The 25,690-nt window shown below is 42.1% G+C and overlaps 1 protein-coding gene across 10 annotated transcripts in view; it reads right to left on the reverse strand.

Moving 5' to 3' along the window:
- Window positions 1-910: 910 nt before the first annotated feature.
- Window positions 911-25,690, reverse strand: part of LOC110974361 (rho guanine nucleotide exchange factor TIAM1-like) — a 53,572-nt gene continuing 28,792 nt past the window's right edge. For 5 of the 10 annotated variants that reach the window (XM_087146392.1, XM_087146395.1, XM_087146393.1 and 2 more), the window contains 25 exons: window positions 24,435-25,622; window positions 21,274-21,451; window positions 20,922-21,008; window positions 20,482-20,579; window positions 19,366-19,414; window positions 18,960-19,054; window positions 17,906-17,986; window positions 17,318-17,575; window positions 17,072-17,142; window positions 16,764-16,863; window positions 15,968-16,132; window positions 15,624-15,728; window positions 15,338-15,416; window positions 15,061-15,162; window positions 14,328-14,585; window positions 10,784-11,133; window positions 10,441-10,551; window positions 10,191-10,313; window positions 9,573-9,827; window positions 8,569-8,769; window positions 6,598-6,642; window positions 5,576-5,690; window positions 5,253-5,408; window positions 4,798-4,879; window positions 911-4,584 (listed from right to left, as the gene is read on the reverse strand). In XM_087146392.1, coding sequence (XP_087002518.1) covers window positions 3,717-4,584; window positions 4,798-4,879; window positions 5,253-5,408; window positions 5,576-5,690; window positions 6,598-6,642; window positions 8,569-8,769; window positions 9,573-9,827; window positions 10,191-10,313; window positions 10,441-10,551; window positions 10,784-11,133; window positions 14,328-14,585; window positions 15,061-15,162; window positions 15,338-15,416; window positions 15,624-15,728; window positions 15,968-16,132; window positions 16,764-16,863; window positions 17,072-17,142; window positions 17,318-17,575; window positions 17,906-17,986; window positions 18,960-19,054; window positions 19,366-19,414; window positions 20,482-20,579; window positions 20,922-21,008; window positions 21,274-21,451; window positions 24,435-25,622 — 5,220 coding nt within the window. In that variant the 3' untranslated portion in view covers window positions 911-3,716. Of the gene's footprint in view, window positions 4,585-4,797; window positions 4,880-5,252; window positions 5,409-5,575; window positions 5,691-6,597; window positions 6,643-7,407; window positions 7,423-8,568; window positions 8,770-9,572; window positions 9,828-10,190; window positions 10,314-10,440; window positions 10,552-10,783; window positions 11,134-14,327; window positions 14,586-15,060; window positions 15,163-15,337; window positions 15,417-15,623; window positions 15,729-15,967; window positions 16,133-16,763; window positions 16,864-17,071; window positions 17,143-17,317; window positions 17,576-17,905; window positions 17,987-18,959; window positions 19,055-19,365; window positions 19,415-20,481; window positions 20,580-20,921; window positions 21,009-21,273; window positions 21,452-24,434; window positions 25,623-25,690 lie in introns of all 10 variants that reach the window. The other 5 variants (XM_022225932.2, XM_022225934.2, XM_087146397.1 and 2 more) reach the window with 4 other exon arrangements.

A 25,690-nucleotide genomic window follows, 5' to 3' on the forward strand; every position in this document is an offset into this window, starting at 1 on the left:
TGTTTCACAGCCACGAAACCCTGTACCCTATGATCGCCGCCGCAATTGAATATTCATGATTTGTTGGTGTTCATTGGTGTTGATTGGTACATGTATGATCTCATAACAACATCAATTTAATGCTTGCGCAGTTGCTGGCATAACGCCGTGTGCTCTAAATATGCGCAGTCATTGCCCTTAATGAGCGCTTTCTTCTGAGGTTATTTTGGGAATAAATAGCCCCGTTGTTTACAAGATTTTTTAAAATCATTTTTATTATGGTATTTGTACAAAAGTGTATTTTGCGAGATTTCATGATCACCCCCTCTGATGAAATAGCGTATTTGCTCCTTATGAACTTAGGTTTCCCGAGTAGTAGTCAACATTTTGTTGGCTAGTCTTAGCCAAATTTGTAACAAGTCTTTGAAAACTGATGTGTTGGAGGGAGTAGAAAAAAATTTTTTCATGGATCATAGAACAGTGTATCAAAATCAAAGGTAACACTCTCTTTATTGCGCTGACCATATTTTTTTGGAAATTTCAAATTATAAATTGAGAGAAAATGTGACTTTCCTACAGAAACTTGAAAACCAATCATGCAAATTTGAATCCACCATGTGTGATGCGTTAAAACACTCACAGTTACCCCTAATAACTTCCTTCAAAAACTTCAGAAAATATCAGCCGGCAAAACCCCCCAATCGAGTACTTCTTCCCGTTAGGATGGGGCCGGGGAGGAGCCATTCCGTCATCCAACTCATGTGACAGCATACACGACCAGTTCCAAGGCCATCTTTATGGCGCTGGTGCTAATCCTGTTTCAAGCAAAATCTAAATGTCAAGCTTGACAGACACCATATCCATACAACAATAAATAAATTATAACGCAGAAAAACGACTGAAACCGAAGGGAAGACACATAAGACAATGATTTTACAACTGTTTTTCAAATTTACTAATTGCAACACAAAGGTTGGAGGCACTGCGTATTTTACATCTGCCTGAAAGACAATATTTTGGCCATATTTATATTATCAATTATAAAATTACATAGTGGATAAAATCATTGCAGTTTCATGAAATAAGGGAATGGTTTAAATTAGGGACAACTTTTGGGCCGAAAGATCCACCCTCTGCATGCCTTTGTTTATTGCGGTAGGTATCCATTCATTGGACTCGGTGACTGTAGAGTGGTAACCGTTCTTGGCCGCTTTATTTCCCCCTCAATATTTGAGGTCATTGTGCATTCACAAGAACGGGAATTTCTGTAGAATATTTGTCCCGGACATTTCCAAGGTATGACACATTTAGGTGAAAGTTTGTTCGAATAAAAAGTTACACTCTTGAGATAAGGAAATTTAAGCTTTCAATAATGGATTTTTAAAAATTTCTTTAAAATCTGTTTCCACACCAATGTTTATTTAACTCACATTACAGTTTCTTTTCTTTGCCTGCACATGATCAAATTAAGCTATTTTCAGAAACAAAGATTGGGGTTTATTTTTACTTTTCTTGAGTCCTTTGAGAAGAGCCCATGCTATACTTTTAAGGAAAAGGTAATCGAGATTATATTGCTTTCCTTCAATTAAAAACATAGTTCAACTGCGCTTAAATTCATGGCAAAATAGCAGTGATAAAAAGCTGCATATATCTCAACGTCAGCATCTTGTTTTCTAAGGCAACTTTGGTTGATCCTGGAAGTCCTAGGGTGCTTTTTCTTCTTATTTTTCTCATATTATGACCGCCACAACGCTTTGAGAAAAGCTTGCAATTTTCTCGTTTGACTTCAAAACACTCTTCAAGGGTAGCCATTTAAAAAATGTTTGAAGTAAAATGAAGACGGGGAGACATTTCTACAGAACAATGCAGTGTCGGAAGGGAAGAGTTCTGAACTAAAGAAATTAATACATATTCAAAATAATGATTCATAAATAAAACAACAGAAGATATATAATTACATCATAATTTACATGACACAATATTGTAAAAAAAAAAGGTACATTGAAAGGAAAAAAGCAAACAAGTATGAAAGAGTAGGGTTCTATTAGCACAGTTTCAATATAAAAGCTCATGTAAAAAAAAAGAAAAAAAAAACAACAACAAACAGAAATGCACATCAAACACCAACGTTATTTCCTACTGACATACTTTTTGTTAACAAAAGAAGTAACACGTTACTGCATATAAGCTATAGAGGGTCTGGAAATTTCTTCGATGTTTATTGCACAACCAATGCAACACCAATTTTATCCCAAATTCCAGTGAAACTGGAGTTTCCAAAAGGGGTGGATCAAAAATGTGTCAAAAAATACCTGGCAAAGATATGTGTCAAGTGTCTGAAGAAATTCTCTTGACTTTTTTTCATATGACATTTTATGTGTGAAAAATGTGGGTCCTTTTTCTTTGACGAAATGGTAAGAGATTTGTAATCACACGGACAATTCTTATAGCTATGAGTATAAAATGTTACAACAAATCAGATGCACAAATCAAGTAGCAGCAAGACGCTTGGTAAAGTCCCTAATAACATCCCCCACACCTCTGTGTGAAGGTACCCTGTGGACCTATAGGAATAGCACAAAAAAATCAAGAGTAGTATTACTTCCGGAAAAAAGGAGCAGAAACATGATTTTTTTTATCGTAAATTATCTGTACAGTGATGCTTCCTGTCTGTGAAGAGTTTGTCCACAGTATGTTTCAGTAATTAAAGACCAGAAATCGTGTTCTGGATGTATCAAATCAGTTTTTCTGTTGATACTGAATGACACTTTGATCAAAAATTTGATCACTGTATCTGACATTCTCACTAAATACAAAAACCTTTACAAGTGATACCATATTATCAGCTCTCTGTGTAATTTCAAATCAAAGTGACTGTATGCTGCAGCTTATCTTTAAAAAATGTCGTTGTTCAACTGAGAAAAAACTTTCAACTTCCCGAGTATAGTTGTAAGGCAATTAATGTGATATAAAAATTTCCTTTACATTGCATTTATTGCAATCCCTATACATTCGTACAGGATGATTACTTAAAGTCACAAAATACTGATATTCTTTATAAACTTTCCATTTTTTTTCCCCGTCTGCAAAAAAATCCCAGCAGTTTACACAAGGCACAGTCCAGTTTCAAATTAGTTTTTCCCCTTTGCAATGCAATGTAAATGCTGCAGTTTTCCGTACATACACTATTTATATTTGTTGCCGCTTTACTGTCATTGTTCTTTCTTTAGCACAGTAAAATTGAACGCTGCCAACCTTTCCCCAAAAAAACTCAAACGTACAATCTTTACACATGTTTGAGAAATACTGACCTTGTGTATTTAAAGCAATAAGAATCCATTCCTTTATCTTGAGATGATAAAAGCGAGAGTTTTCCTATCTTTATAATTTACACCTGTTGCAAAATGTACAAGAGATAAACTATACAGGATTGCCAATGTGGTCTCCACTTGATTTCAAAAGGTGAGGTCAACTCTGGAGGTTAACGTAAAAAGAAGCATCCTGCAGCAACCCTTTTGTCTTAAGAATGACAAATCTGCTTCCGAGGTGAGAGGAATTAATTTCACATCTTCAGCGATTTCAGACAAAGAATCACATCAAACTGACACCAGACTTGTCTTTGTGAGACCGGCACAAACCATTTGGTTGTCCAAACAAATCCTTGTGATACTGGAAATCTTGGCCGAGAAGCACCTTACAGCGATGGAAGGACGTCTGTTGGCTGTGACTTCTTACATCTACAATGTCATGCTTTGCTCATTGGCATAAGAGCCCGGAATTCCAGGAACGACATTGGAGTTTGCGTCTGTTGTGTCTTTGATTTCTTCCTCTTCCTCTTCGACTGAGTCGCACTTCATGTTGTCGTACAGTGAGCTCCTTTGGCTCAGCCTCTGCCGCCGGCTTCGGTTGGACACAGGTACGGCACCCCCGCTCATGCTCAGAGTCCGATTGGCACTTGCGATGTCGGATTCGGAGCTTCTTGGCATACTGTCATCGGTGACCGACAGATCCATCATGGCAAGGCGTTCCTGTATCTCCTTGTGGGAGAGGGGAACCGGGGAGGGCTTGCTCACTGCTGCCCAATCCCCTCCCTCGCTCATGGGGGTCAGGGGGCAGCTTGGCGAGCCAAAGACCGAGTCGTCCTCCTGGGTCATCCGCTGGACATTGTTGTTGACGTTGGTGTTGAGCGGGTCGCTGTCGCGGTTGCTGCCCGTGAGGGAGCTGGAGTCATTGGAGTGCATCCCTGAGTCCAGGCTGGTGCGCCTCTTGATCCCCATGCTACCCTGCCCCGTGCTGTTGGAGTCCGTCTCCAGCGAGTCAAACTGGTCCCCTTCTGACCGGTCCCCCTTCATTGAGCCACTTCCACTGGACCGCTCCTCGCTGCATTGCGAGCCCTCGGCCTGGCTGGACTCGCCGCGCTGGAGGGACTTGCGCAGGGTCCGTCTGGGCTGTGATAGCCCCTCCAAACGCTTGCCACTGTAGGGGGTGTAGGTCTTAGGACGGCCCAGGGTGAACTTCCCACTGGTGGTGGTGTTTTTGTTGTATTTGTGGTCACGGATTATCTGCTTAATGGTCTTGACAAAGAGAGACTTCAACTCCGATGTGCTGCATAACCAAAAAAAACAAAAAACAAAACAAAACCACACTTGAAATGCATCAAAGATCTCTTGAATGGATTTTTACAAAAATGAACACTGAATTAATCAAATTTGTTAACATGAGGTGGTGGCATTTTCAAGAGTTGAAAATGAATGAAGGACTGTAGGAACACTTTGAAAACTTATACTAATGACACCCTCGGTTCCTTGCAATTTGTACCTGCAGGAAAACTGGAAGAACTTCTCGGACTTTCCCTCACTCTTGGTGTGTGCTAATTCCCACAGGCTTAAGTAGTCAGAATCTACAAAGAGAATCATAACACTGATATTGACTGATGTTGTCTGGGCAAACCTCAGATTACAACAACAAAAAATAACTTCCAGCTTCTGAAAATTCTGACCGTTTTTCTGTGTATTACTGTAATGCTCAGGGTTCTTCGACTGATTTTAAACTTATTTTGGCTGAATAATGATTTCAGTATAGGAAAAGGATTCTCAAGCTTATGTCCCTGAGCAAGACAATTTACAACAATCACTTGCTCTAAACCACAAAATAATAGTGCCTGCGATTTCCAAGTAAGTTATTCTATCAAGACCGGCACAGCCATCAGATAATTTGTCATTCTCATTTACTACTCTAATTTTCAGTCCTCAGTGGATTGTCCTCGGACCTACCGCTGACACTGGCATCCTTGACCTGCATGCTGGACACCGGGATCATCCACTTGAAGCGGATGACGTCCTCAGTCAGTTGGCTGTTGCCCTTCACGGACGCCTTGCGCTGCTTCTTGGTCCTCTCCTTGCAGATGATCACCACAGCTGGCCGGAAAACTAAACAGGGACGGACACGAAACCCATAGGAATTACAAGATTGAGGGGGTCAAATTTTGCGGAGCGACCATTTCTGCAAGGCGGCATGATGAAATAAGCAGCGCAAACTTCTGCATAAGCTTGCACAACAAAGCATTAGAGAAAGGTTAGATTGGTTGTAACCTCACCAAATATAACGACCTCTGGCTCCTTGCCTCGCTTGACCTTTCCCAGGTCATCCTGGCTGTTCAGCCAGAGGGCGGTGTTGTACATGACAAGGTCATCCATTGCTAAATCAGCAACCTAGGGGAAGAGGACAATTGCATGTACTTGTTTACAAACCTGTGTTATCTGGAAAAAAAACATGAAATAAAAAAAAGACTTTCAAGCTGATTTGCGTATCTAAGCACGGTGGCAAAGTATAAAAAAGCCTGTGGGACTGATAAAAGTTTGCTAACTGAAAGTGAACAAGGTCTGCATATATAAGCCACAATAATCAGAACAATGGATTGGAAACAGAAAGAACAAAAGGGGATCATAAACATTTGTGAGTAGAAGCAAAACCTATAAATATCCTGCAGACTGCTTTCAGAACGAGACACATTCATGGAAAAAATGTTGCCTCCTCATATAATGGTGCATTTTCAACAGAAACGAGTGGCAATTTTTCAACAAACATAGGAGTCACTTTCCTCTCATGGGAAATAAAATACTTTAAATGATAAAAATAAAAACTTATAACACAAAATACCAGCTGAGAAACTGTGCAAACGAAACAAGGAAACAAGCTGGTGCCTAATAAACAGTGAGAAAAGGGACAGATATCTTCAGCACATTTTCATTTCTTGCATTCTATATCATTCAAAATTAATAAGTTATTTAAAGTTGATATAAAATCTCAACATATCAACCACTGTCTCAAATTGTTTAAAGTCGATACAGGTGAAGGGTAACCCCATTACTGTGATTAATAAGCATACAAAAAACCTTTTTGTCATAGAATAGAACAAGATTAATCTCACTGTGACAGAAAGCTGAATTTGAATTTTTCTGAACAACTTTCTACATGCTGCCTTTGACTCAACGACTGTAAAATGCAGACCTCAGGATATGTGCACTTGTGAATGGCAGACATGAAAAGTGAGCTTCTAGATGAAACTTTGATCAACTGGAGTTAATGTTAATAGCAGTAAGTCAGTGAAACACGCACCTTGTGTGCATCGTGAAGTCGTGTGACCAGCTGCGTTAACAACGACTTCCGTAGCGAAGCAATAAAGCAAATGCAGCTGTTAGTTCTAATCTACACAAAGATGCCGTCCAAAACTGTAACTTTCTGGGTCCAATCACGGGGAACCAATGCTTGCAATATCAACTTCTCAAAAACTAGTTACTTAAATGCATGTCCCCTTTAACAAAGTTGGTTTTATTTTTATTTCAAAATGGTTGACAATTTTGAACGGCCCTTAACTTTGCCAAGTTTACACTGTGATTTGTGGTGTAAGCGTGAGCCGAAAGAGTGCTGATGGCAAACAGATGGTATAAAGCAAGAAATGAAAAGGTGCTGAATTGGTCCAAAATGATCAACATTTTTATACATCTTGGTTCACTGTTCCAAAGAGAGTGGTGAAATTACAGCGCTAACCAGCCAAGATGGCATCAACAAAGTAAACTTAAAGGGCTGCTTGCGAACTCCACAAAAAACGCTTCTGTAAGTTTGTTCAAATGTTAACAATTCTGGACAGGATCTGTGACTAGATACCAGAGATGTCAACCCTTGCTTCAAAGAACATAAAAATGATGCACTTTTAATGCCAAGTCTGACCAATTACGAACCAAGTGTCAGACCTCTTTAAAATCCGGCGACTTGAAATTGATTACTCTGTCCGCCTGAGGTTTGTTCATAAAGCAAGGGTTTGTGGTAACAGAACAAAATTCAATAAAATAAAGGACAGTAAAAAGGAAAAAAAAAAGAAGACAAACAGGGCAAGAAATACTGCGCCCCGGGGAATGAGCACTGTACCTTGGTTCCCACCAGCTGAGAGAGCGGCCATTTTGGAGGAGCGGAAAAAAGGGAGGTAGCAGGGAGCAAGAAGCAGAACAAAAGACAGTGATAAACAAGGGAGAATGAAATCAAATGTAGGTTGTCATAAACGATATGGAAATCCTAATGGGTGAAATGGATCAAGATATGTGAGACATCAACTACAACATTTGCTCAAATAGGCCGGTTGAAACTTGTTCTCATGTCTGAATTTTCAGATTTAAATCCTTTGGTTTTACTTTCTGTATCAAAGCTGGGAGAAAACTGCCTTTTAAAATTGGAAGAGGCACCTAACACTTGGCAGGCATATTCTTGGAGGCTTTTGTTAAGTGGTAAGTAAACTTGGCCTGATTTTTCTGCAGTTGTGACAGCGTCGTGACAGTTGGTAAGTCTGGATTTTACAGCAAGCCTGGGTGGGCACTTGGGGTCAAGATCTCATGAAACCTCGAATAATTGCTCATTAAAATGTGAGAGAAGTGAGGTGATTTGAGCAGGGAGTTTGGGGATTGCGGGAGCAATCTTGGGTAGCAGCTCACACCAAATGAATATTTAAAGTTAGCTCTTTAACACCCACTGCAACATTCTAAATATCAGAACTTGAATCAACACAACCAAAAAACAGCAGGAAGCAGTGATTTAAAAAATCTTACACAAATGACCAGTGCCCCCCCCAACAAAACCAACGGCCAATACTTTGCATTGACTGACTCAATGTTCTGAAGTTTAATTCAGAGATGCATTGACTGTCTGTATCACTCAAATCTGACTGAACTGGTAATTTCTGGCCGTGTTGACCTTTACAAAGTCAGCTCAGACTGCGGGACCAATTCTACCAGAGTTCATACTCTCACCCTCATGACCCAAGCTTAAATCCCACTTGGGCTCAAGGTTGTATCTGACCTGTTTGCATTCTGCAAGATCACATGGGTTTCTTTGAAAATCTTTGGAGTTTCCCTTTTAATTTCTTATGCAGCAAATTGCCTTCGTAAATGTCAACACAGTACGACTTATCTTGAACATTTTTCAGAAAAAAAAAACACCAGCAACAACTTTGAAAAATCTCAAGGGTTGTGAATTTCTTCAAAGAATTCGACTTCTTGAAAATGATCATAATTTTTTTTCATGATATTGTTCAGTTACCTCCTTCTTGACGTGGTATTGCTCGGATACAAGTCCGTCAAAGATGTCGCCGTACTCCTCGTGGACGCGCATCATGTCGTTGATATGGCCAGCCACCTGGCTCATCCCCTTGTGGGCCTGCGACAGGTGGTAGTGCTCCTCGCTGTTCCCATCCAGTTGACTCCTCATCTCATGAAGGAGGAGAGGGTACTTCAAGACGCGCTGGAGATTAAAAACAAAAAGAAGCAAAAGGCGATTAGTGAGCGGATGATGACTTTCCTGAATTGCCGGAACCTTTCACTGTTGCCATCACTTGCTCCTTATCATCTGGGAGAGTAAGGAACACTTCAACACACAACAAGGTCTTCAGAGATCAACAAGATTCTGAAGATTATCTGTAGGAGCTGTCAATCTCTATATCCCATGAGGGTTCTTTGTGATTCTGCCGATACAGGATTTTAAGATCGAATTATTTGTAAATGGGTAGCAAATTGGTGAAATGCAGTTAAATTTTTGTTTTAATTACAGAAGAAATGAAAAACGAAGGCTTGGAATTAAACAGATTACTCATAGGTAAGTGAGTAGGAGAGCAGATGTCTATCTAATTCCAAAGCAGGCCTCTGAGAAATAGATATTTTGTTTAAAATTTCAAACTTTGAGACAAACTCTCCACCCCCCAAAAAAATGAGAAAAACATCTCAATTTCTCCAAATAAAATCTTCACGGCTATAGGTCCAACAGAGGTTTTCCACTTGCCAGTGTTGCATTCGAGTCCATCACAAGTCCCTCCAAGTCCCTGTAAGTCCATCACAAGTCCATCAGAAGTCATTTGGCTTTCAGCCAATTCACAAGCTATTCAAGTGAGCCGTGACAAAAGCATTCCTTTGTCATTGTTCAGCCGGTTACTAATGACTGGCCTTGCGAAGAGACTTGCGAAAGAACTTGTGATGGACTCCAATACAACACTGCCGTTTGCTGCCCGAAGGAAAGGACAGAATGGGTCGTCTTCCTTCAGTCTGGCCTACCTGTATGGGTTTGATGAGATAGGAGGCCAAGGAGGAAGAATGCTGGTTCTTGGGGTTCCTGGCTTCAAGGAACTCCATCAGTGCCTTGTTGCCGCGGGCCGGGTCCAGGATCTTCTGGGAGCGAGAGTGGCAGGCACAGAAAGCGCTGTAGAGCTTGAAGTGGTCCATGTAATAGAGGAAGGCTCCGCCCATGGAGAACAGGACGCGCTGGGTTGGTGAAGCAAGGGAGAAAGAGGGGGTTGCTCTCGCTTTAGTCTTCAGAATTTGACATCCGGGTAAATTTCAGGGAAGTGAAAGTTGAATATATGGAAGTTGGAAGTATTGCTTAGAAACTTTATGAGTCTTTTTATTGTCATTGTGAGGATGCTTTGGAAGTTTGAAGCAATCTGTGCTTTTCAATCATGCAAACATGAGTTTCCATTTTTAGGCAGTATCTCTCGTGCCACACCTGTTCGAGTAAAGAAAGTTGTTAAAAATGGATTTGTTGGGATATTTGAGATGAGGCGATAACTTGGTGCTCAAACTGTACCAGATTTTTGTCCTCAACATCTGTGGTAATGACACTGAAACGTGGGGGAGACGGGAACCTTTAGACATGCATTCGTGGTGTGAGCTCACCTTAAATTGGGCTGGGTCAGTAAACGCATCATACTCAGGAACGTCAGTTGAGTCCTCCAGACTTTTGAGGAAGACAGTCTGAAATTTGATGATCTCTTTGATGTTCCCAAACAGAGCATCGATCTACAGGAAATAAAACGATGGACCGGCCAGCTGATTAAAGACGTAAATTCCATTTCCGTGAGAATATTTCACTGCACATTGTTAATACAGTAGGGGTAGGTATACGCCTGTTTTTCGCTATTCTTACCTCATCTGCAGTGAGAAAGGACTCGCTCTGCAGGGGCTCCAAGTATCTCGTCACCAGAAGGTTCAGGTCCTTGACATATGCTCTCTCAGTGTCCTGAAGCTCAAGAATGACCTGGAAGGATGCATTTCATCGGTCAGAGGAAAGTGAAATGTGACGTCCCTCTTATAGTAAACGAGAAGAGTGTGTAAAGTAACAATGTTTCCCTGGGTGACGGCAGTAAGAAAGATTCAAACATCTCTCACAAAACTGCCAAGTGGATTCAGATTAATACATGATACCCCGACGCCCTGTGGAGTGTAAAAATTGTATTTGACTTGAAGGTTGGAGGAAAACGCCTTCCCACCTTTCGTAGTTTCTGCGCCGACTGTTGCAGAATGGCCGCATCGTCCATTTGTGCGCCTTCCCCGTCTCTCTCCTCGGCTCCACCCTTTCCCGCCGCCGCCTCCTCCTCCGTCCGGGGCCGTTCCATGGTCCGGCAGAAGTCAGTGATCTGCTCCACGCCCTTCAGGAGCTGCTCAATCTGCTTGGGGTGCTGCTCGCTGTCTTTCGCCCTGCGGTCCTCCTCCTGCCGAGCTCGCTCCTGCCGCTGTCGTTCTTCCTCCACGGGGTCATACATGTACTTGAGCGGGCTGGGACCCTGGGATGGGGTGGAGGACAGGAGGCTGACGTCCGACCCCTCGCTTTCTTCATAGGCTGGGGGGGGGCAGACACAACAACGCATCCCAGTAAGTCATGCTTGCACACAACATAGTCTTGAAGCAACAGCGCAAAGGCTGGATATAAGACAGTGCCAGACTGAGCAACTGGTAGGTGAGAGCCCCCTTCAGTTTTTAGCCCATGGACAAAGACAAAACTTCTAATCTTTTCCGCAGCAACACACGCAAACTACCTCTTTTGGGTTCAACTGCATTAATAACAAAAGTGAAACAGGGAGAATTGTTGCTCTCGTCGAAAGCACAATTACACGTCATTTACAATAAACCACCACAAAGGAAAGCTGTGCTAGAAAAGGGAAACTAGGAAGGTGGTACCAATGTCACGACAACTTTCACTGACAAACCAAACTTTTCATTACACTCCAAAGAACTTCTTGTTCTTAATAATACCATATTATTGAAAACCTTTTATTAGTTTTTCAATAGTTTGGGCATAAAAAGCAACATGTTTCACCTTACAAATGCTGTTGTAAACTTGTTTACCCTGTATTTATGATCTATAAATATACTTTTCTAATGGCGTATTTGTCTACTGTGTTTGTTTACATAAGATTGCAACACTCTATGATGCCCCAAATATTTCTTTGAAAAAAAAAACACACACAAAAAGTTACATCCTGCCACGAAAGTCACCCTGAAGAAGCTGTGACAAAGAGAATGCATGACATGATCAGCGGGTGTAAAGCACACCCAATACTGTCAAACTGTGGAGCTGTAAAGTTTATCGCTGTGTTTATTCAACTGTGCTGAACAGACCCTGGCAATAAATGGTTGGCTAAAAGGAAAGAAAGGATCCATTTCCTTAGTTCAACATTTGCTACATGTTGTCTACGTTCCAAAATGCTGATTTCACAAACCAATACGACGGGAGAATGAAATTTATTGGAGGCAGAGCAACTTGAACTCACTTGTCAGGACTTCCCTGAAGCAGAAAACAACCTCCAATTCTCTGAAGGGCAGTGTAAAGCATGCACTATATCCCCTTTACTCTGGTGCATACCACTAAACAAACTACAATCCCCCCGCCAAAAATCAAGGGTGTTTGCTTGACCGAGTGGATCATTTGGGCGAAACAGACAATTTTGGCTGTCTTTGTCTGAACTCTCGAGAACCCTCAGGGCACCAGACAACAGAAGAGACTGCTGACAAATCTGTCATGCGGTCAACTCGGCCAACTCCAACAAAGAAGTAACCTCTGGTAAATTTTATATAGTCAAGCATCATTAGGGAACGGGCCAATTCTAATTATGAGTCAGCATATTTCTGAAGGTTTTGGTCCAGTGGAAAAAATCTACTGTGAAGCTCTACTCGTACAGGCATAGACAGAGTTAACCATATAGACTGAAAATTTATAAATATTACTTTTCAGTTTTATGTCAGAGAAAATATACAAAACTCAATGTTTTGTATTCTTAATGTTGTTTTACTCATTGTTTTAGTAAAAGCTTTGATTGAAAAAATATCACAACTACTTCCAGACCTACAGCTGTTTAATTTCATTTTTTTTAAAGTCTTTGTTGCTACAAAGGCTATGTACCTTCAAAGTTTTTGAGAAAACATTGGTTTTTCTTTTCATAATTGTGAAGATTTCTGAAACAATAGGCTGACCTTGCTGTCTACCAGAAATACATAAATCTTGGCCGATCATATGACAAGTTCCCTCGGGTTGGTTGCCAAGGTTCTCCCTGAGTGCCCATGACGACCGAGATGACCGCTGAAAAAACGACTTCCTGATACTGGCCCGTAGTGTACTGGCTTGGCTCGGTATATTCCCCATTTTTTTTTACTCCTGTACGTTGGAATTGGCCCAAACTGTGGATTTCAACTTCTACTTCATGTTAAATCAAGATCCGTGCAACTTCAGTGACTCCTCATTAAAGCATTTCTGTGAAAAATTAAACAGAGGCTTGTTCTCGATGCCGCAATTCCTGCCGCCTTGCATTGCCGATTCTTCAAGCCGTCTTTCAGATGCACCAATTTGATGAAAAATGTCAACTTCTATTCCATTTGTGCATCAGATCACAGTATATGGAGCTTCCTCGTCAGTCTATTCAATATTTCTGCCCCCAAAAAAGTCCCAGAGAAGAATTCCAGATGCCAAATATCCTTCAGAAGCCTGTGTTACTACTTGCTGTCATCCAAAATATCACTCAAGTCACGTCGTCCCTCTCCAGGACTTCTTGGATTGAAAAGATAGAGCTGCTTTACACTCTCCAACTCCTGTTTCCGTCAGATCGGGTCTAGGAGTTGACCACAGTGTCATATTCCTTTCCTTCCTTATTTGCGCACTGATCTTCTTTAGCGCACAAGTACTTCCTTGTATTTGTCATCCATGACGTAAGCCTTGGCTGTTATGACTTTGTTGTGTGGGAGAAGCTTAAGGCCTCTCAAGGGGATTTAATTTGAATAACAATGGTAGAAGTTTCCACTGCCCTTCCCTTGTACACTCCATCCAATATGCCACCTTGGGAAGGCCATATATATTAAGATAATTTGACCAAATGAATTGCACCCTCATTAAAGGCCAACTTCAGCTGTCACAATGGTGCGACACGAGACAAGGTCCAAGAGCAGCCCCAAATCAGCAGAAATATCAAATGCTTAGAAATTGCTGTTAACTGGAAAATAACAAATTGAAGCAAACAGGCAAGGAATGTAACAAGCGTAAGTATACATCTGGCCTTTCACAAAGGTTTCATAACACAGTTCCTGTAAAATGCAGCATCAAATAATGGGCCATTTTCCAGTACTCAACTTCGGCTCCGTCTCAGGCTTCAACTGGTTTTTTTACTAGCTGACTTTGAAGCTGTAAGCGCAGTAATCAGTCTAATAGTGCCACAAAACATCAAAGAAGATGCAAGAAAGCCTGAAATTACAGTAATTCAATGTTAGTTAAACGCTTCAAGCCTACAATCGGGGATTGGTTTTGGGAACGAAGCCTGAGACGGAGACGAAGTTGAGTAATGGAAAACGGCCCTAGTCTCAAAATCTGAATTAACTTGAACACTGTCACATTCAAACTAGAATCCTAATAATTTCAGAGGGAAAAAAGTTAATATTTCAATGGTTTCAATATTATTTGGTATTCCTCATAGCAGTTTTTTTGGTGGTGGTGGTGGTTGGGGGGAGGTTAAACGAAGGATCAGAGCAAGTTATCAGAAGGCTACTTACTGTTTGGCCCAGGTATGATCAGCAAATCGATCATGTCGTCGGTCAGCCGGTTCTGGCTGGGTGGGGGTGGGCAGGTCAACTGGTCGATGTACCTGTTGGTGTCCAGCATGGCCTGGGTCTGGGCAAAGACTGTCCTGCTGGACCGGACAGTCAGCGTGACCGAGGAGCTGGTCTGGAGCAGGTTCTCGATGTAGAGCATGTCCAGGTCGCAGACCACCCGTCCCTGGATGCAGAGGAGCTCGTCGCCAACGTGCAAATCTGTGAAACAGAACACAGACACGCATGAACCCCAACCCCAGGAGTAACAATGTAAATCCAATGATCAAACTAAAATTGGAACTATAGTAGGGGTGAGCTTCCTTGTTCCCAATAAGTAAAGTCGCACAGTCATCACCACCAATCATGGCACGTCAGGCCGGCATTTTATCTCCAGCTACAGTAACAAGAAACAGCTGGGAATATTTCCATTTCCCCTGGTCGGATACCAAGCCATCGCGGGTTGCTCCTGGGCTAGTGCAGATGCCTATTTAAACTCCTGGGGGAAGAGAGGCAAGTAAGGGGTGGAGTGGCTTTTCCATCACATACAGCCATCAGCTGGATTTGAACCCAAGACCGTCTAATCATGATCTGTGCCCCCTAACCACTTGGCCACACTCACGATACCTGAGCAAACACAGGGAGACTTTTCTCCCAATTTGGAGGTGGGGGTGCCTGGATTGTCAAATTTCTTTACCTTGGTGGTAGGCCAGGCCCCCCTTTTCAATCTCGCTGATGAAGACGCAGAGTTGATCTTCCCTCTCTGCATCATCTCCTAGCTCCGCCTCCACCTTGAAACCTGACAGAAAGGGAAGACACAACCAATCCACAATTACTCTTTCTGGCAAAAAAGTGAGGATTCATCTACAGCCTCCTGCTCCGTCTCAATGCATCAAGCATGAGCAGAATAACGTGACAGGAGGAATTCTGACTCAACCGGGACTCGAACCCCAGACCTCTGAATCAACACTTACCGAAATCCATGTTCTCGTTGAACTTGTACAGCTCCACTTGATGGATGCATTTTCTGCAGATTTCAATTTCATCGAATTTCTGCATAAAAAAAATTACCACAACTTTTACCACCAGAATTCAAGGCAATATACCCCATCTTCCATTATATCAAATACACACTCACAAGTACAGGCATATCATTGGGTTGAGAAGTCCTCAGTGAGATAATTCTCCTGAATTTCCACTTGGAAATGATTATTTATTAGAGGAAAACCAAATCAATCTTTTGTGGGGAAAACAACTTACCTCCTTCTCGAGGATGGCATTTTTGTCAGGAATCTTAACCTCGGCTCCAAATCGCATAGCTTGGTTGAACTTGACATAGTAGTTGTGATAATCCATTTGTCGATTCTGTGAAGTGACAAACAAAAATGGTTTTTCCAAACCTATCTCTAAGGTAGTAGAAAGATTTTTCTTTGATGACCCATTTATGATGAAATTTTCCCACTTTTTTAACAGAGTCTGTTGCACGTCTCTATTTGCACGTCTTTTTGAATGAGCACTGGTCTGCTGTAAGTTAGAGGTCTCTTTCCAGTCCTTCTTTCTGGGCTGTCATTTTCAGGACAACGAGGGAGAACAATCAAACTTACGACACAGCTGCTGATGAGCAGGTCTTGCACCGTCATGCCCGGCCGTAGCGTTACCATGGTGCTCTGGCTGTCCGGCAGCTGCACCTTGACCAGGGCGCCCTCTACCAGCTCCTCCGACAGACACTTTGCTTTGCTGCGGTCCTCCTCCATTTGCCTCTCAAACAACTGTCAAAGAAAAATCAATGACCGCGCGTTTGACCAAGGGGACCACTCTCTGCAACTCTTGCTACGCTGCACAATCACCGGAGAAAAGTTCTTTCCCGATTCAGATTTCACAGACTGTTCAGGACTTTTTTCTCCTGAGCGACCGACTGCCAATGTACACTTTTCCAATCTTGTTAAGTACATCATTCTGATGATATTTTTGATTAATCGTCAATTAACAGGAGTAACTAAGTTCCAATGTGACTCAATTTTCACTTTATCAGATGAAAAAATTGACTCTGGCTGCATCCAAATCGCTTGTCTTAGAGCTAGGTCTAGGTCTTCACTCCATTTGAAACGCGTGGAGACGCGTAGACAATAGACCTAGCCGTAGCTCTGGAAGCCCGTTTCGGACACGGCCTCTTTCAATTGGCAACAGAAAAATTCTTCAACTAAAATAAGAATCGAAAACTGAAACTACCTTGCTAAGAGAAACAGCCTTGTGACAATTACAATCCCAAACCAGTTCCTTCAAATATTAAAATACTATTAAGCATTGTTACTTTTTCTTCAAAACTTGTTTGAGTGGGATTCAAACCCGAAACCTTTGGCTCCCGAGTACAGAGAGAGATGGGTTAATTCTTTGGTATACCTGAGTGATAGGAAGGTCGTTGGCCTTGGCTTCATCATCGTCAGGTGATTTTTGGTCTGATTCTTCAAACTGGGCCGGTGGGGCTGCCGTGTTATTGTGACTGAAACAAAAAAGAACCAATTTTAAATTAAGTACTACCTAAAACAAAAGTCAAATTGCAGTGATGATATAATGTTTCCCGCTGAAAACAAAGTGAGAAATTCACGCACACCCAAACTTTCACACCCCATGCTACAAAAAGGATTTTTTAATATATTTAAAAGAACTGGGAATGTTTGGATTAGTTTGTTTCATGTCTGGTTCCTCACCTTTCTGCTACCCTTGCAGCATCAGCTGCTAAGGCGGTTGCCCCTCTGGAAGCTCTTTTCAGGGTACCAAACTGAAACAAAGAGAGAAGCATTCCTGTTAGTTAATGAAGTTCTAATGTACCGAAATTGACAAGATCGAAAGATACTGGAGAAAAAAAGAAAATTCAACATTCATTTCACTTTAAAGTAAAGATGGAATATTTACTTCCTGGCTGTGCTCTTGCAGCCAGGATTAGAGTAGCTTACCAGTCCCTTCTGCTTCTTGGATCTAGGCTTGGAGAACCGACCCTTTAGGCCCATGGGGTTGCGGGCGCTCACCAGGGCGTGGAAGGACGAGACGGAGAAGAAGTCTAGCTTGGCCAGGGTGTGCTTGGTGGGCTTGGAGACGCAGGCCAGGAGTGTCTTGGGGTTGGGCAGCTCCGAGCCCTGCAGGGAGGCCATGTAACAGCGCAGGCGGTAGAGCTCCAGGTGGAAGCGTTCCAGGTTCTGGTCCCACTGGGCAATCTGCGCCAGGTCAGAGATATCAATATGCACCGATCAATCGATTGACCTAATTGTGGAGTCCGAATCTCACCCAGGCTGACTACTTGATTGAGTTTACAGTCCTGCCTTTTCTGGGTGGACTTCCAAATATATTTCAATAGCGTATCTTGCTCAGGAACACAGGCTTAATGATTCCTCTGCCAGGCTTTACCCATGCTAAGAGGTTAAATATGATTCCAGAGACCTAAAGGAAGAACATCAAATTATCATCAACGAATAGCATCCTTGCTCTCAAAGGCTTCCATGAGGAGGGGGAGGGGCTAAAAAAGGAGAAGAGGAGGGATGAAATACCTGACTGACAATGGCTTGTCTGTTCTTCGTCTGGGTGACGACAGTCAACTGAAGTTCTGCCATCTTCTTCATCTTGGTCTCCTGCAAAATTGTTTTTGGATTAACAAATTGAGAATACAGCGGTATAAGGTAACAAGTACTGTTCAGTCAAAATCTGCCTCAGTCTTAAAATACTATTTACTTAGTTGTCAATTAGGTTCATGATAACGTGGCAAAGGATAAACTTAACAATGACCACATGGCAAGAACAACTCAGCATGTCTTTCGTGAACATTTAATCGATTGATATACAAGTTTTTGCTTGAGTAGGATTTAAACACGTGACCCCTGGAATGCCAGAACAGCTTTTTAGCCACGAAACATATCCAGCCCAATGTTGGCATCCCAATCTAGGAGGCTTGGGCACCAGTCAGAAGTTATGAAACCCAAGCAGGCTGTGTGGCCAAGATTTGCGCATCTGCTTGGACTACAAACCTTGAACCCTTGCAGCTTGCCTAAAAACCGCACGCGTGTACGTGCCAAGCAACTTTGCTGTATCCTTCCTAGTCGACTGAACAACTCCCATGATAAAGCAATCAAACAAATCCCTGCCAACAAAACAAGAACCTGTTCCAAGATGGCTCTTTGTAGCTCCTCAATCAAAAACTCTGTCCACTTCAAAGGGATTATTTCACAGATATGTAAGGTACAAAAGTTTGCTCAGCCCCACTGTAAGTGAAGGATCCTCAATAGCAGAAAATGATGCACTTAACATTATTATGGGCTGCCATAGTTACGGTACATGTATGTTTGACCATAAACAAGTGTACAGCTTGTATTAAACCAAGGAACCTGCATTTAGAGGGTAGCACAGAATTTCTGTTTGGCTATGTAAACACAGAATGCTTAAAGAATGAAGAAAAGAATTCCACGGTATAAAAAGAAAAGCAATATTGCACCCTGGAAATGACGTTCCCAGATGTGGACAAATAAACAACAGATAAGAGTAAATATGGAGAGAAACTCAAGAAGTATTGAAGAAGTTTATTCCGAGGAAAATTCAGAGATTGCTTACAGATTCAACTTTGGCTTCGAGTTTCTGTGTTTCGGATTTCAAGAGTCGGATTGTATCATCCTTGCCATGCTGTCTGGCCAAGGCTGATGCACACGCTGCAAAGATACAAACAGGAATAATGCTATCATATCTTTCAATTAAAAAAACAAAACAAAATCAAGTCTGTTCAAGGACGTAGCTAAATTTTCCACTCTACAGGATCTCACATAGGACTTCCTGTATTTGTTCCTACACAGGGAACAGACTGGGGACAAAATTATTTTGCCGGCAGTTTCCTTGTTCGAACGTTGTCGGAATTCAACTGGATTGTTCAGAACCAAGTTGCGGTGCACTGTGGACTGCGACAGGGGAATACTAAGAGAAAAATTATGAAACCATTTTTGGGTTGAAGTGGGAACTGTCCTACCTGAATGGATGCCTGTTATCCAATTTTCCAGCTCAATTTGACTTTGTGACTGAAAATACAAAAAACCAAATCCGAGAAAATATAAATAACTAGGAATGTCAAATAATGTGACCCATGATCAGTTACAATAAAAGTATGCCTTCTGCAGCTCAGGAAAGAAGGAATTTTTCAAAAGCCTCCTTTTACAATCTTGTCACCCTGGGACTTCCCAGTATTAAATAATGAGAGTGAAAGATCTTTCTTTAATGGCTAACCAATCTCACGTTCAACCGCCCTGATTACCGCTTTTGCTTTGGCAATGAGTCAATAAGTGTCCTGTTGGTACAGGTTTCAGTGAAAGATCGATCCTGAAGGCAAAATCCTGAAGGCCTTCTTTTGATCTGTATGAAGATTTAAATTAAAAGACTCCAGAAGGCCTGGTATGGCTGTTTCACTTCTGCATGACGCAAACTGATCATAGCTTAAGCTACATAAATGACAATCCAATTAACCTACCACCAGGAAATCTTCAACAAGTATTTAACCCTCTGTATGTTGCTTATTTACCATTTTAATTATTATAACTTCAACTTTTAATGCCAGGTATGAAAATATATGTGAAACTCTTAAATATGGATATCAAATTTGCCCTACTTAAAGTCATTATCAATAAATGTGAATATAGCAGTAGTGCAGAAAACAGTATTAAACGGTCAATTTGATGGCAAAGACTGAAATTATCTTTGTCGGGTTACTTTCCTTGCAGTATTTTCTCTTGAAAATAAACCAACTTGTAAACTTTTTGAACCAAACAAATTTCCAATTCTAGAACCCAGAGAAATGTCCGTTGTCATAATGTTGGCCTTCACTGTTTGTCTGAACGACTGATTTTAAAGTTAGACATCTTGGTTTATGAACCTATCTCAAAATGGCAGTCTGCTTTTTCCGAAATGTTGAACTGACTTTTGCAACCCCTGCAGGAAAAACCCTGGCAGAAAATGCATGTATTTTATAAGCTCCCTCAATTAAAATATTCAGATGCAATCGCTACTTCTGTTCACCAGTGCCAAAACATTTTGCAACAGTTTAGGCCTTAGCATGGATGGACGCCTCAAAAAGTGAGCCCTGCTGTTTTACCTGCAGGAGGTAAGCATCTCCAAATGCCGTGCTGAGGCAGAAGATGTTATCTCTCTTTGGATGTTCGGGGATAGCCTGAGCAATTCCGCCCTCCACAACTGTCAAAACACGACATCAAAAAAGAAAAAAAAACAGGATTAGAACAATCTTTGGGAGGAGCTGGTAGCCTTTGGAATGCACAACTTCTTTGTTTTGTTTTACTTTTGCAGGAACATGAAGATTGATGTTTCTGATGACTGATCGACATCTCAAGATGGACCATGAATACTTCTCGTGGAGATGTTGACAAAAATGCAGCACAGCTGACCAATTCACAACAACCTTTCTTCAAAAACAGTTGTCACCTCTTTCAACTTGCATCACTTGGAAATATTTCTTCTCTTCACACATTGGAACCATGAAATTTTCACTAGATTGAAAGGCTGTTATTGATTTCTTACCAAGTATATGTCTTGGCTCGATGTTTTCATCTGGGGTGGTTTTATCTTCACAATGATAGAACAGAAGCATGGTGCCTTTCAGACAAACTGAAAGCAAATTAACAAAAGTGAAAATAGGAACAAAGAACCAATCAGAAATGATAACACATAAGAGCAGATGTTAAAGCACTTTTTCCTCAATCTCATTGGTCCATATTTTAAATGTTTACCATTTTGACCAATAGGAAAGCTTTAGACATAACAATGCCATCAATGTCTACCCTCTGCACTCTTCTGAAGACCAACTGGCCCACATTTCAAACCTTTCCTTTTTCTGACCAATAGGAACAAGTCACAGAGAGAAACTGCCTACCCCAGTACTCTTTCCACTTCCTATTGGTTGCCCTCTCCACCCTCTTCTTCTTCTGGACCAACAGGCTCTTGCACTGCAGCCAGCCGGCCTTGCGGATGGCTCCCCGCTGGGTGTAGGTGGAGGCCTGAGAGTGGAGGGAGCTGAAGGAGTGGCTGTCTGAATCATCCTCCTCAACGTCCTGCAATGGAAAACAACAACGATGGCTAACAAATCTCTGCACAGGTTCGACAGGTGTTCACACTCAAACTCCTAATCACAAGTCAGAAATTTTTTCTTCAAGGTATAAACACGAATTATGTTTCAAAGGGCATTACCTGTGAAACAAAAGCGTCAGATATTGGAGTACAATTGAAATTTGGAGTTGAGTCGGTAGTTAAACCGCCGTCAGAAGGATTCACCTGCATTATACAGGTTCATCTGGCATACACGTACAATAAATGGTACCAAATTCATTTCAGGCTGGCAGAACTGTTTGTAATGCCCCAGAACACTTTCCCAATTACTCTTTCACTTCTGCACTGATCCTGAGGCACTCTATCCATTTTACCATCATGGCCACTTCCGTAAGAGCGCAGAGGAATGACAGCTTCGGCCCTACCTGCTGTAAACTATCCGCATTTGATCACTCTGGCAAACAGAAAATCTCAGTGCAATGCATCAGGTTTCCGTCTCATTCACAGTTCGAGGAAAACCCTTGCCTTCATCCACCCACCCAAACAATATGTAATGGACTTTCAAATTTTGCAACTGCCTCCGAATAAAACAAGATCAATAACAAGGCAGTCATGTAGTCCAGTACTTTACAAAGACCAAATTCTCTGCTAAATACTGAGCTGGTTTAGGAAGAACAAAGCTTCAGAACATGGGTACTGGAGAAAAGTACTTGACAAGTGGCCTACTTGGCCGAGTACTTTTCTCCTCAAACTCAAATTTTACAAAATTGGGAGTGTTTGAAGGATTAAATCTATTTGGTGACTGGTTCAATATTTGGCAGTGAAATTGGTGCTTGAAAAGTACCTGACTACAACCAAGCAATGAGCTGTTGAGTTTTATTACTTGCCATTTCTGGAGTTTGTCGTCCATTCATGACAAACGAAATGCCACTTTTTCATTTTTAACGAATTTTCAAACTACATCGCTTCAGTAACAAAAAAATCCCACCAGGTATTATATACAGCATGTACATCCAAGCTGAACAGAGCAACAAATGTCCAACACAGACAGAGAGCTGAACTTGGGACATTCAGCACACCCACCAGCTGGCGTGATATGTTTTTGTGATTTCCATTTTCAATCCGTGCATTCTTCTGGCTGGCCCAGCTGTCCGGCATATTATTGGAATGATAATATTAATTGGCTGTCTCCCAGCATCTGCCTTGGATATTACAAAGATTCAAGGACATTAACATCCAAATGAGAGTGGCAGAGAGGGTGACATAAATAAAACAATTCTGCGTTTCAGTCAGCTTTGATTGAAACTATAAATAGCAGTTTTTAGCCCAAACAAAATATGCTGGTGACCAAGTCCTGAATATTTTGGAGTTCAAAGTACAGTGTGACTTGTCTCATATGGCACATGAGATAAGTCACATATTTTCATATGAGAATGAGCCCCCCCCCAGTACATTTTGGTGGTTAAATTTTGTAAAATAAAAATTGTTCTGATCAGTGCATTTGCATGCTGGTCTACCCCTAGTGGCATTTTCTTTAAAAACCTGATAATCATTTTTAGAGGTTCAAATAAAACTTCCCCTTTAAAACTTCTCAGGAAAATGTACGAATATTGAACTGCATGAAGTTGATGTTACTGTTGAACCCAACACAGAAACTTTGGAGATTGTACATTTGGGGACCCTGTTCCTATAATTAAAAGGAAGACCTAAATTTTAATTTTTAGACTGACCTTAGTTGACGACGATGACATCATCCAAATGAGCAATAATGAGAGTGCTGCCTTTGGGTTTTTTGGGGGGGAGGACTGACCAGATTTACGATATTAAAATGACAAGAAACTGGGAGGTCCCAAAATATACAATCTCAAAACTCTCCCAATGACACCACGCAAGGCTCTCTTAATGCAAATACTTTCCAGCAGGCAGGTTTATAACTGCATTCCCTCCAATACCGGCTTTGTTTCAAGTCAAACACACATGGCCATCGGCGCATCCAAAAACCAAACAAACAATCCAAAAGGCACCCTAAAGTGAACCCAAACTCAATGACAAGGAGGTCCTAAAATGGTGCACCTGTTCACAGCCAATTAATTAAAACTCTCCCCATCACTCCCCCCCCCAACAATCCATACCACAATTATTTTTCCCCTTTTTTTGGAGGGGAGGGAATGGGGGAAAGGGTGTTCAAATTGGATTTAATGGCATTCCTTCCTTCTTCGCTTCTCGGACTGTCATTCGCATATGGCTGTCATAACATCCAGGAAATGGCTCATTTTTGGAATTCCGATATACTCGGGATTCTAATAAGGAAAAACAAAAAAGCTGACCGGAATGCCGAAACTTAATCCAGTTGATCCTGACATGATGGGTGCCAAGGATCATCGCTGCGGTGATTTATGTTTAATGGAAGGGTGTATGTGATACAGCTCGAATGTTGCCTGTATATACATTTGTAATACCTGCAACACGTTGCAAAATTGCTCGTTATAAAAACAACCTCATTCTTAAAAATTCCAGAGTTGTTTTGTGTTAAATCCCAAGAATTCAGGAAGTTCTTCACAATTAATTCTACTACCCATTTATACTTACAAATCAGGTACTCAAATTCTACGAGCTGGGCGGTCAAACGGCTTTAATAAAATTTGCCATACTGAGCATGAGGCCAAGGGTTATTAAGTTTTTATATGATTCTCCAGTATTGCACAAATATATTTCCAAATATCCGACTGACGACCAAAACTATCAAATCTATCATTAAGAGAATAAGAACTACAAATTTTGGCCAAAAATGTCTTCTGTTATGTAAAAAAGGGGGTAAAACAAAATTCTGTATTACTGTATTGTAAATTTCTCCTTATCCATGAAAAAATTGAAAGCTAACTTGACTAGACAAAAAACAAACTACAAAATACTGCACCAGTAAAATGTCATAACGCCTTACATTCTTTTATGATGAAGGAAATGTAAATATCAATTATTTGGACTTACATCATCTTTCAAAGCAAAATTCTTCATGTTCTCAAGGTCCAGAAAATCCTCATCAGTACCCTGCGAGTAATGTCCCTCACTGGATGTGAGAGTTCCGAGTTCTCCCATGATACCACTGCTGCTGCCTTCACTACCGCAAGTGACCGTCCTCGGATCTTTCCGTTTGAAGGATGAGGACCTCCGTGTGGAGGGTGGTCGGGGTGAAAACCCGCTGTCTGAGTTCACATTGTCACAGTCGTCCTTGTCGTTCATGTTCTGCATGTGCAGTTCGTAGGCCTGCAGGAGGGAGTGGGTCTGAGCCAGGTGCTCTTGGGTATTCTCCACGTCACTCAGCGGGTCAGTCGACGAGCCCACGATCAGGCTCTTGATCTTGGACTTGCGGGAGCCTCGGCGCTTGGTGCTCCCGCGGCTGCTGCCATTGGAGCTGGTACGACTGGTGGCGGTGTTCGAGCGGGGGCGGAGCCCACCCTCGCCTGCCTCCAAGGTTTGGTCCGAGGGGCAGGAGGTTATTTTCTCTGGGGGAGACGGTAAATCCTGGCTGACGGCACTGCCGTCCTTCTTGAGAGTGGTGTGATTGATGATGATTTTTGGCCTGTGACGAGGGGTGCTCTCTCTGGAATTTTTCCCCGAGGAGGTGGTCTCAGCATCCCTTGACATAACCTTTTTTATTGGGGTGGGTGTAATTGAGTCCTCGCTCTGAGTGGGGATATCCCCTGGGACGGCTTTTCGGTTTGAGTTGGTGACATGATTGTCGGCATAGGACCACTTGCTGGCATTCTTATTGCACTGGTAGTCTTCATCAGGGTCCTCCTCATCACTGACGTTGTCGTAGAGCGAGTTGGCAAAATGGGACCGGCGGCTGCTGGAGTAGGTGGCATACTTGACGTCACGGCCGTTGTCGCGGGATGCCAGCATGCGCCGGACGCCGCCCGAGATGGGGATGCTGATCTGCTTCTGCCAGTCGGTCTTCTCTGCCCTCCCCTCAGTCGTCATCTCCGCTGAGCCAGGCTCCCCCGCATAGGCCAGCCCATCAATCACCACGTCCTCGATGTCGCAGGAGGCCACCGGGCTGGGCCCAGTCGGGGTCTTGCAGTCCGCGTCGTTCCGGTACTCGCTGGGTTCGGGGAGATCTGACGTCTCCAAACAAACAGAGGAATTGGAGCGCTTCAGCTGCGGATTATCACTCGGCTGTGAGCAAATCAAAACAAACAGTTAGCAATTGCCATATATTTTTTAAGTGCCATATCACAAGCCTC

Source organism: Acanthaster planci, linkage group LG15, assembly GCF_054643075.1.
Source record: "Acanthaster planci isolate LZ-2023a linkage group LG15, COTS_SCS, whole genome shotgun sequence".
In the NCBI taxonomy this organism is placed as follows: domain Eukaryota; kingdom Metazoa; phylum Echinodermata; class Asteroidea; order Valvatida; family Acanthasteridae; genus Acanthaster; species Acanthaster planci.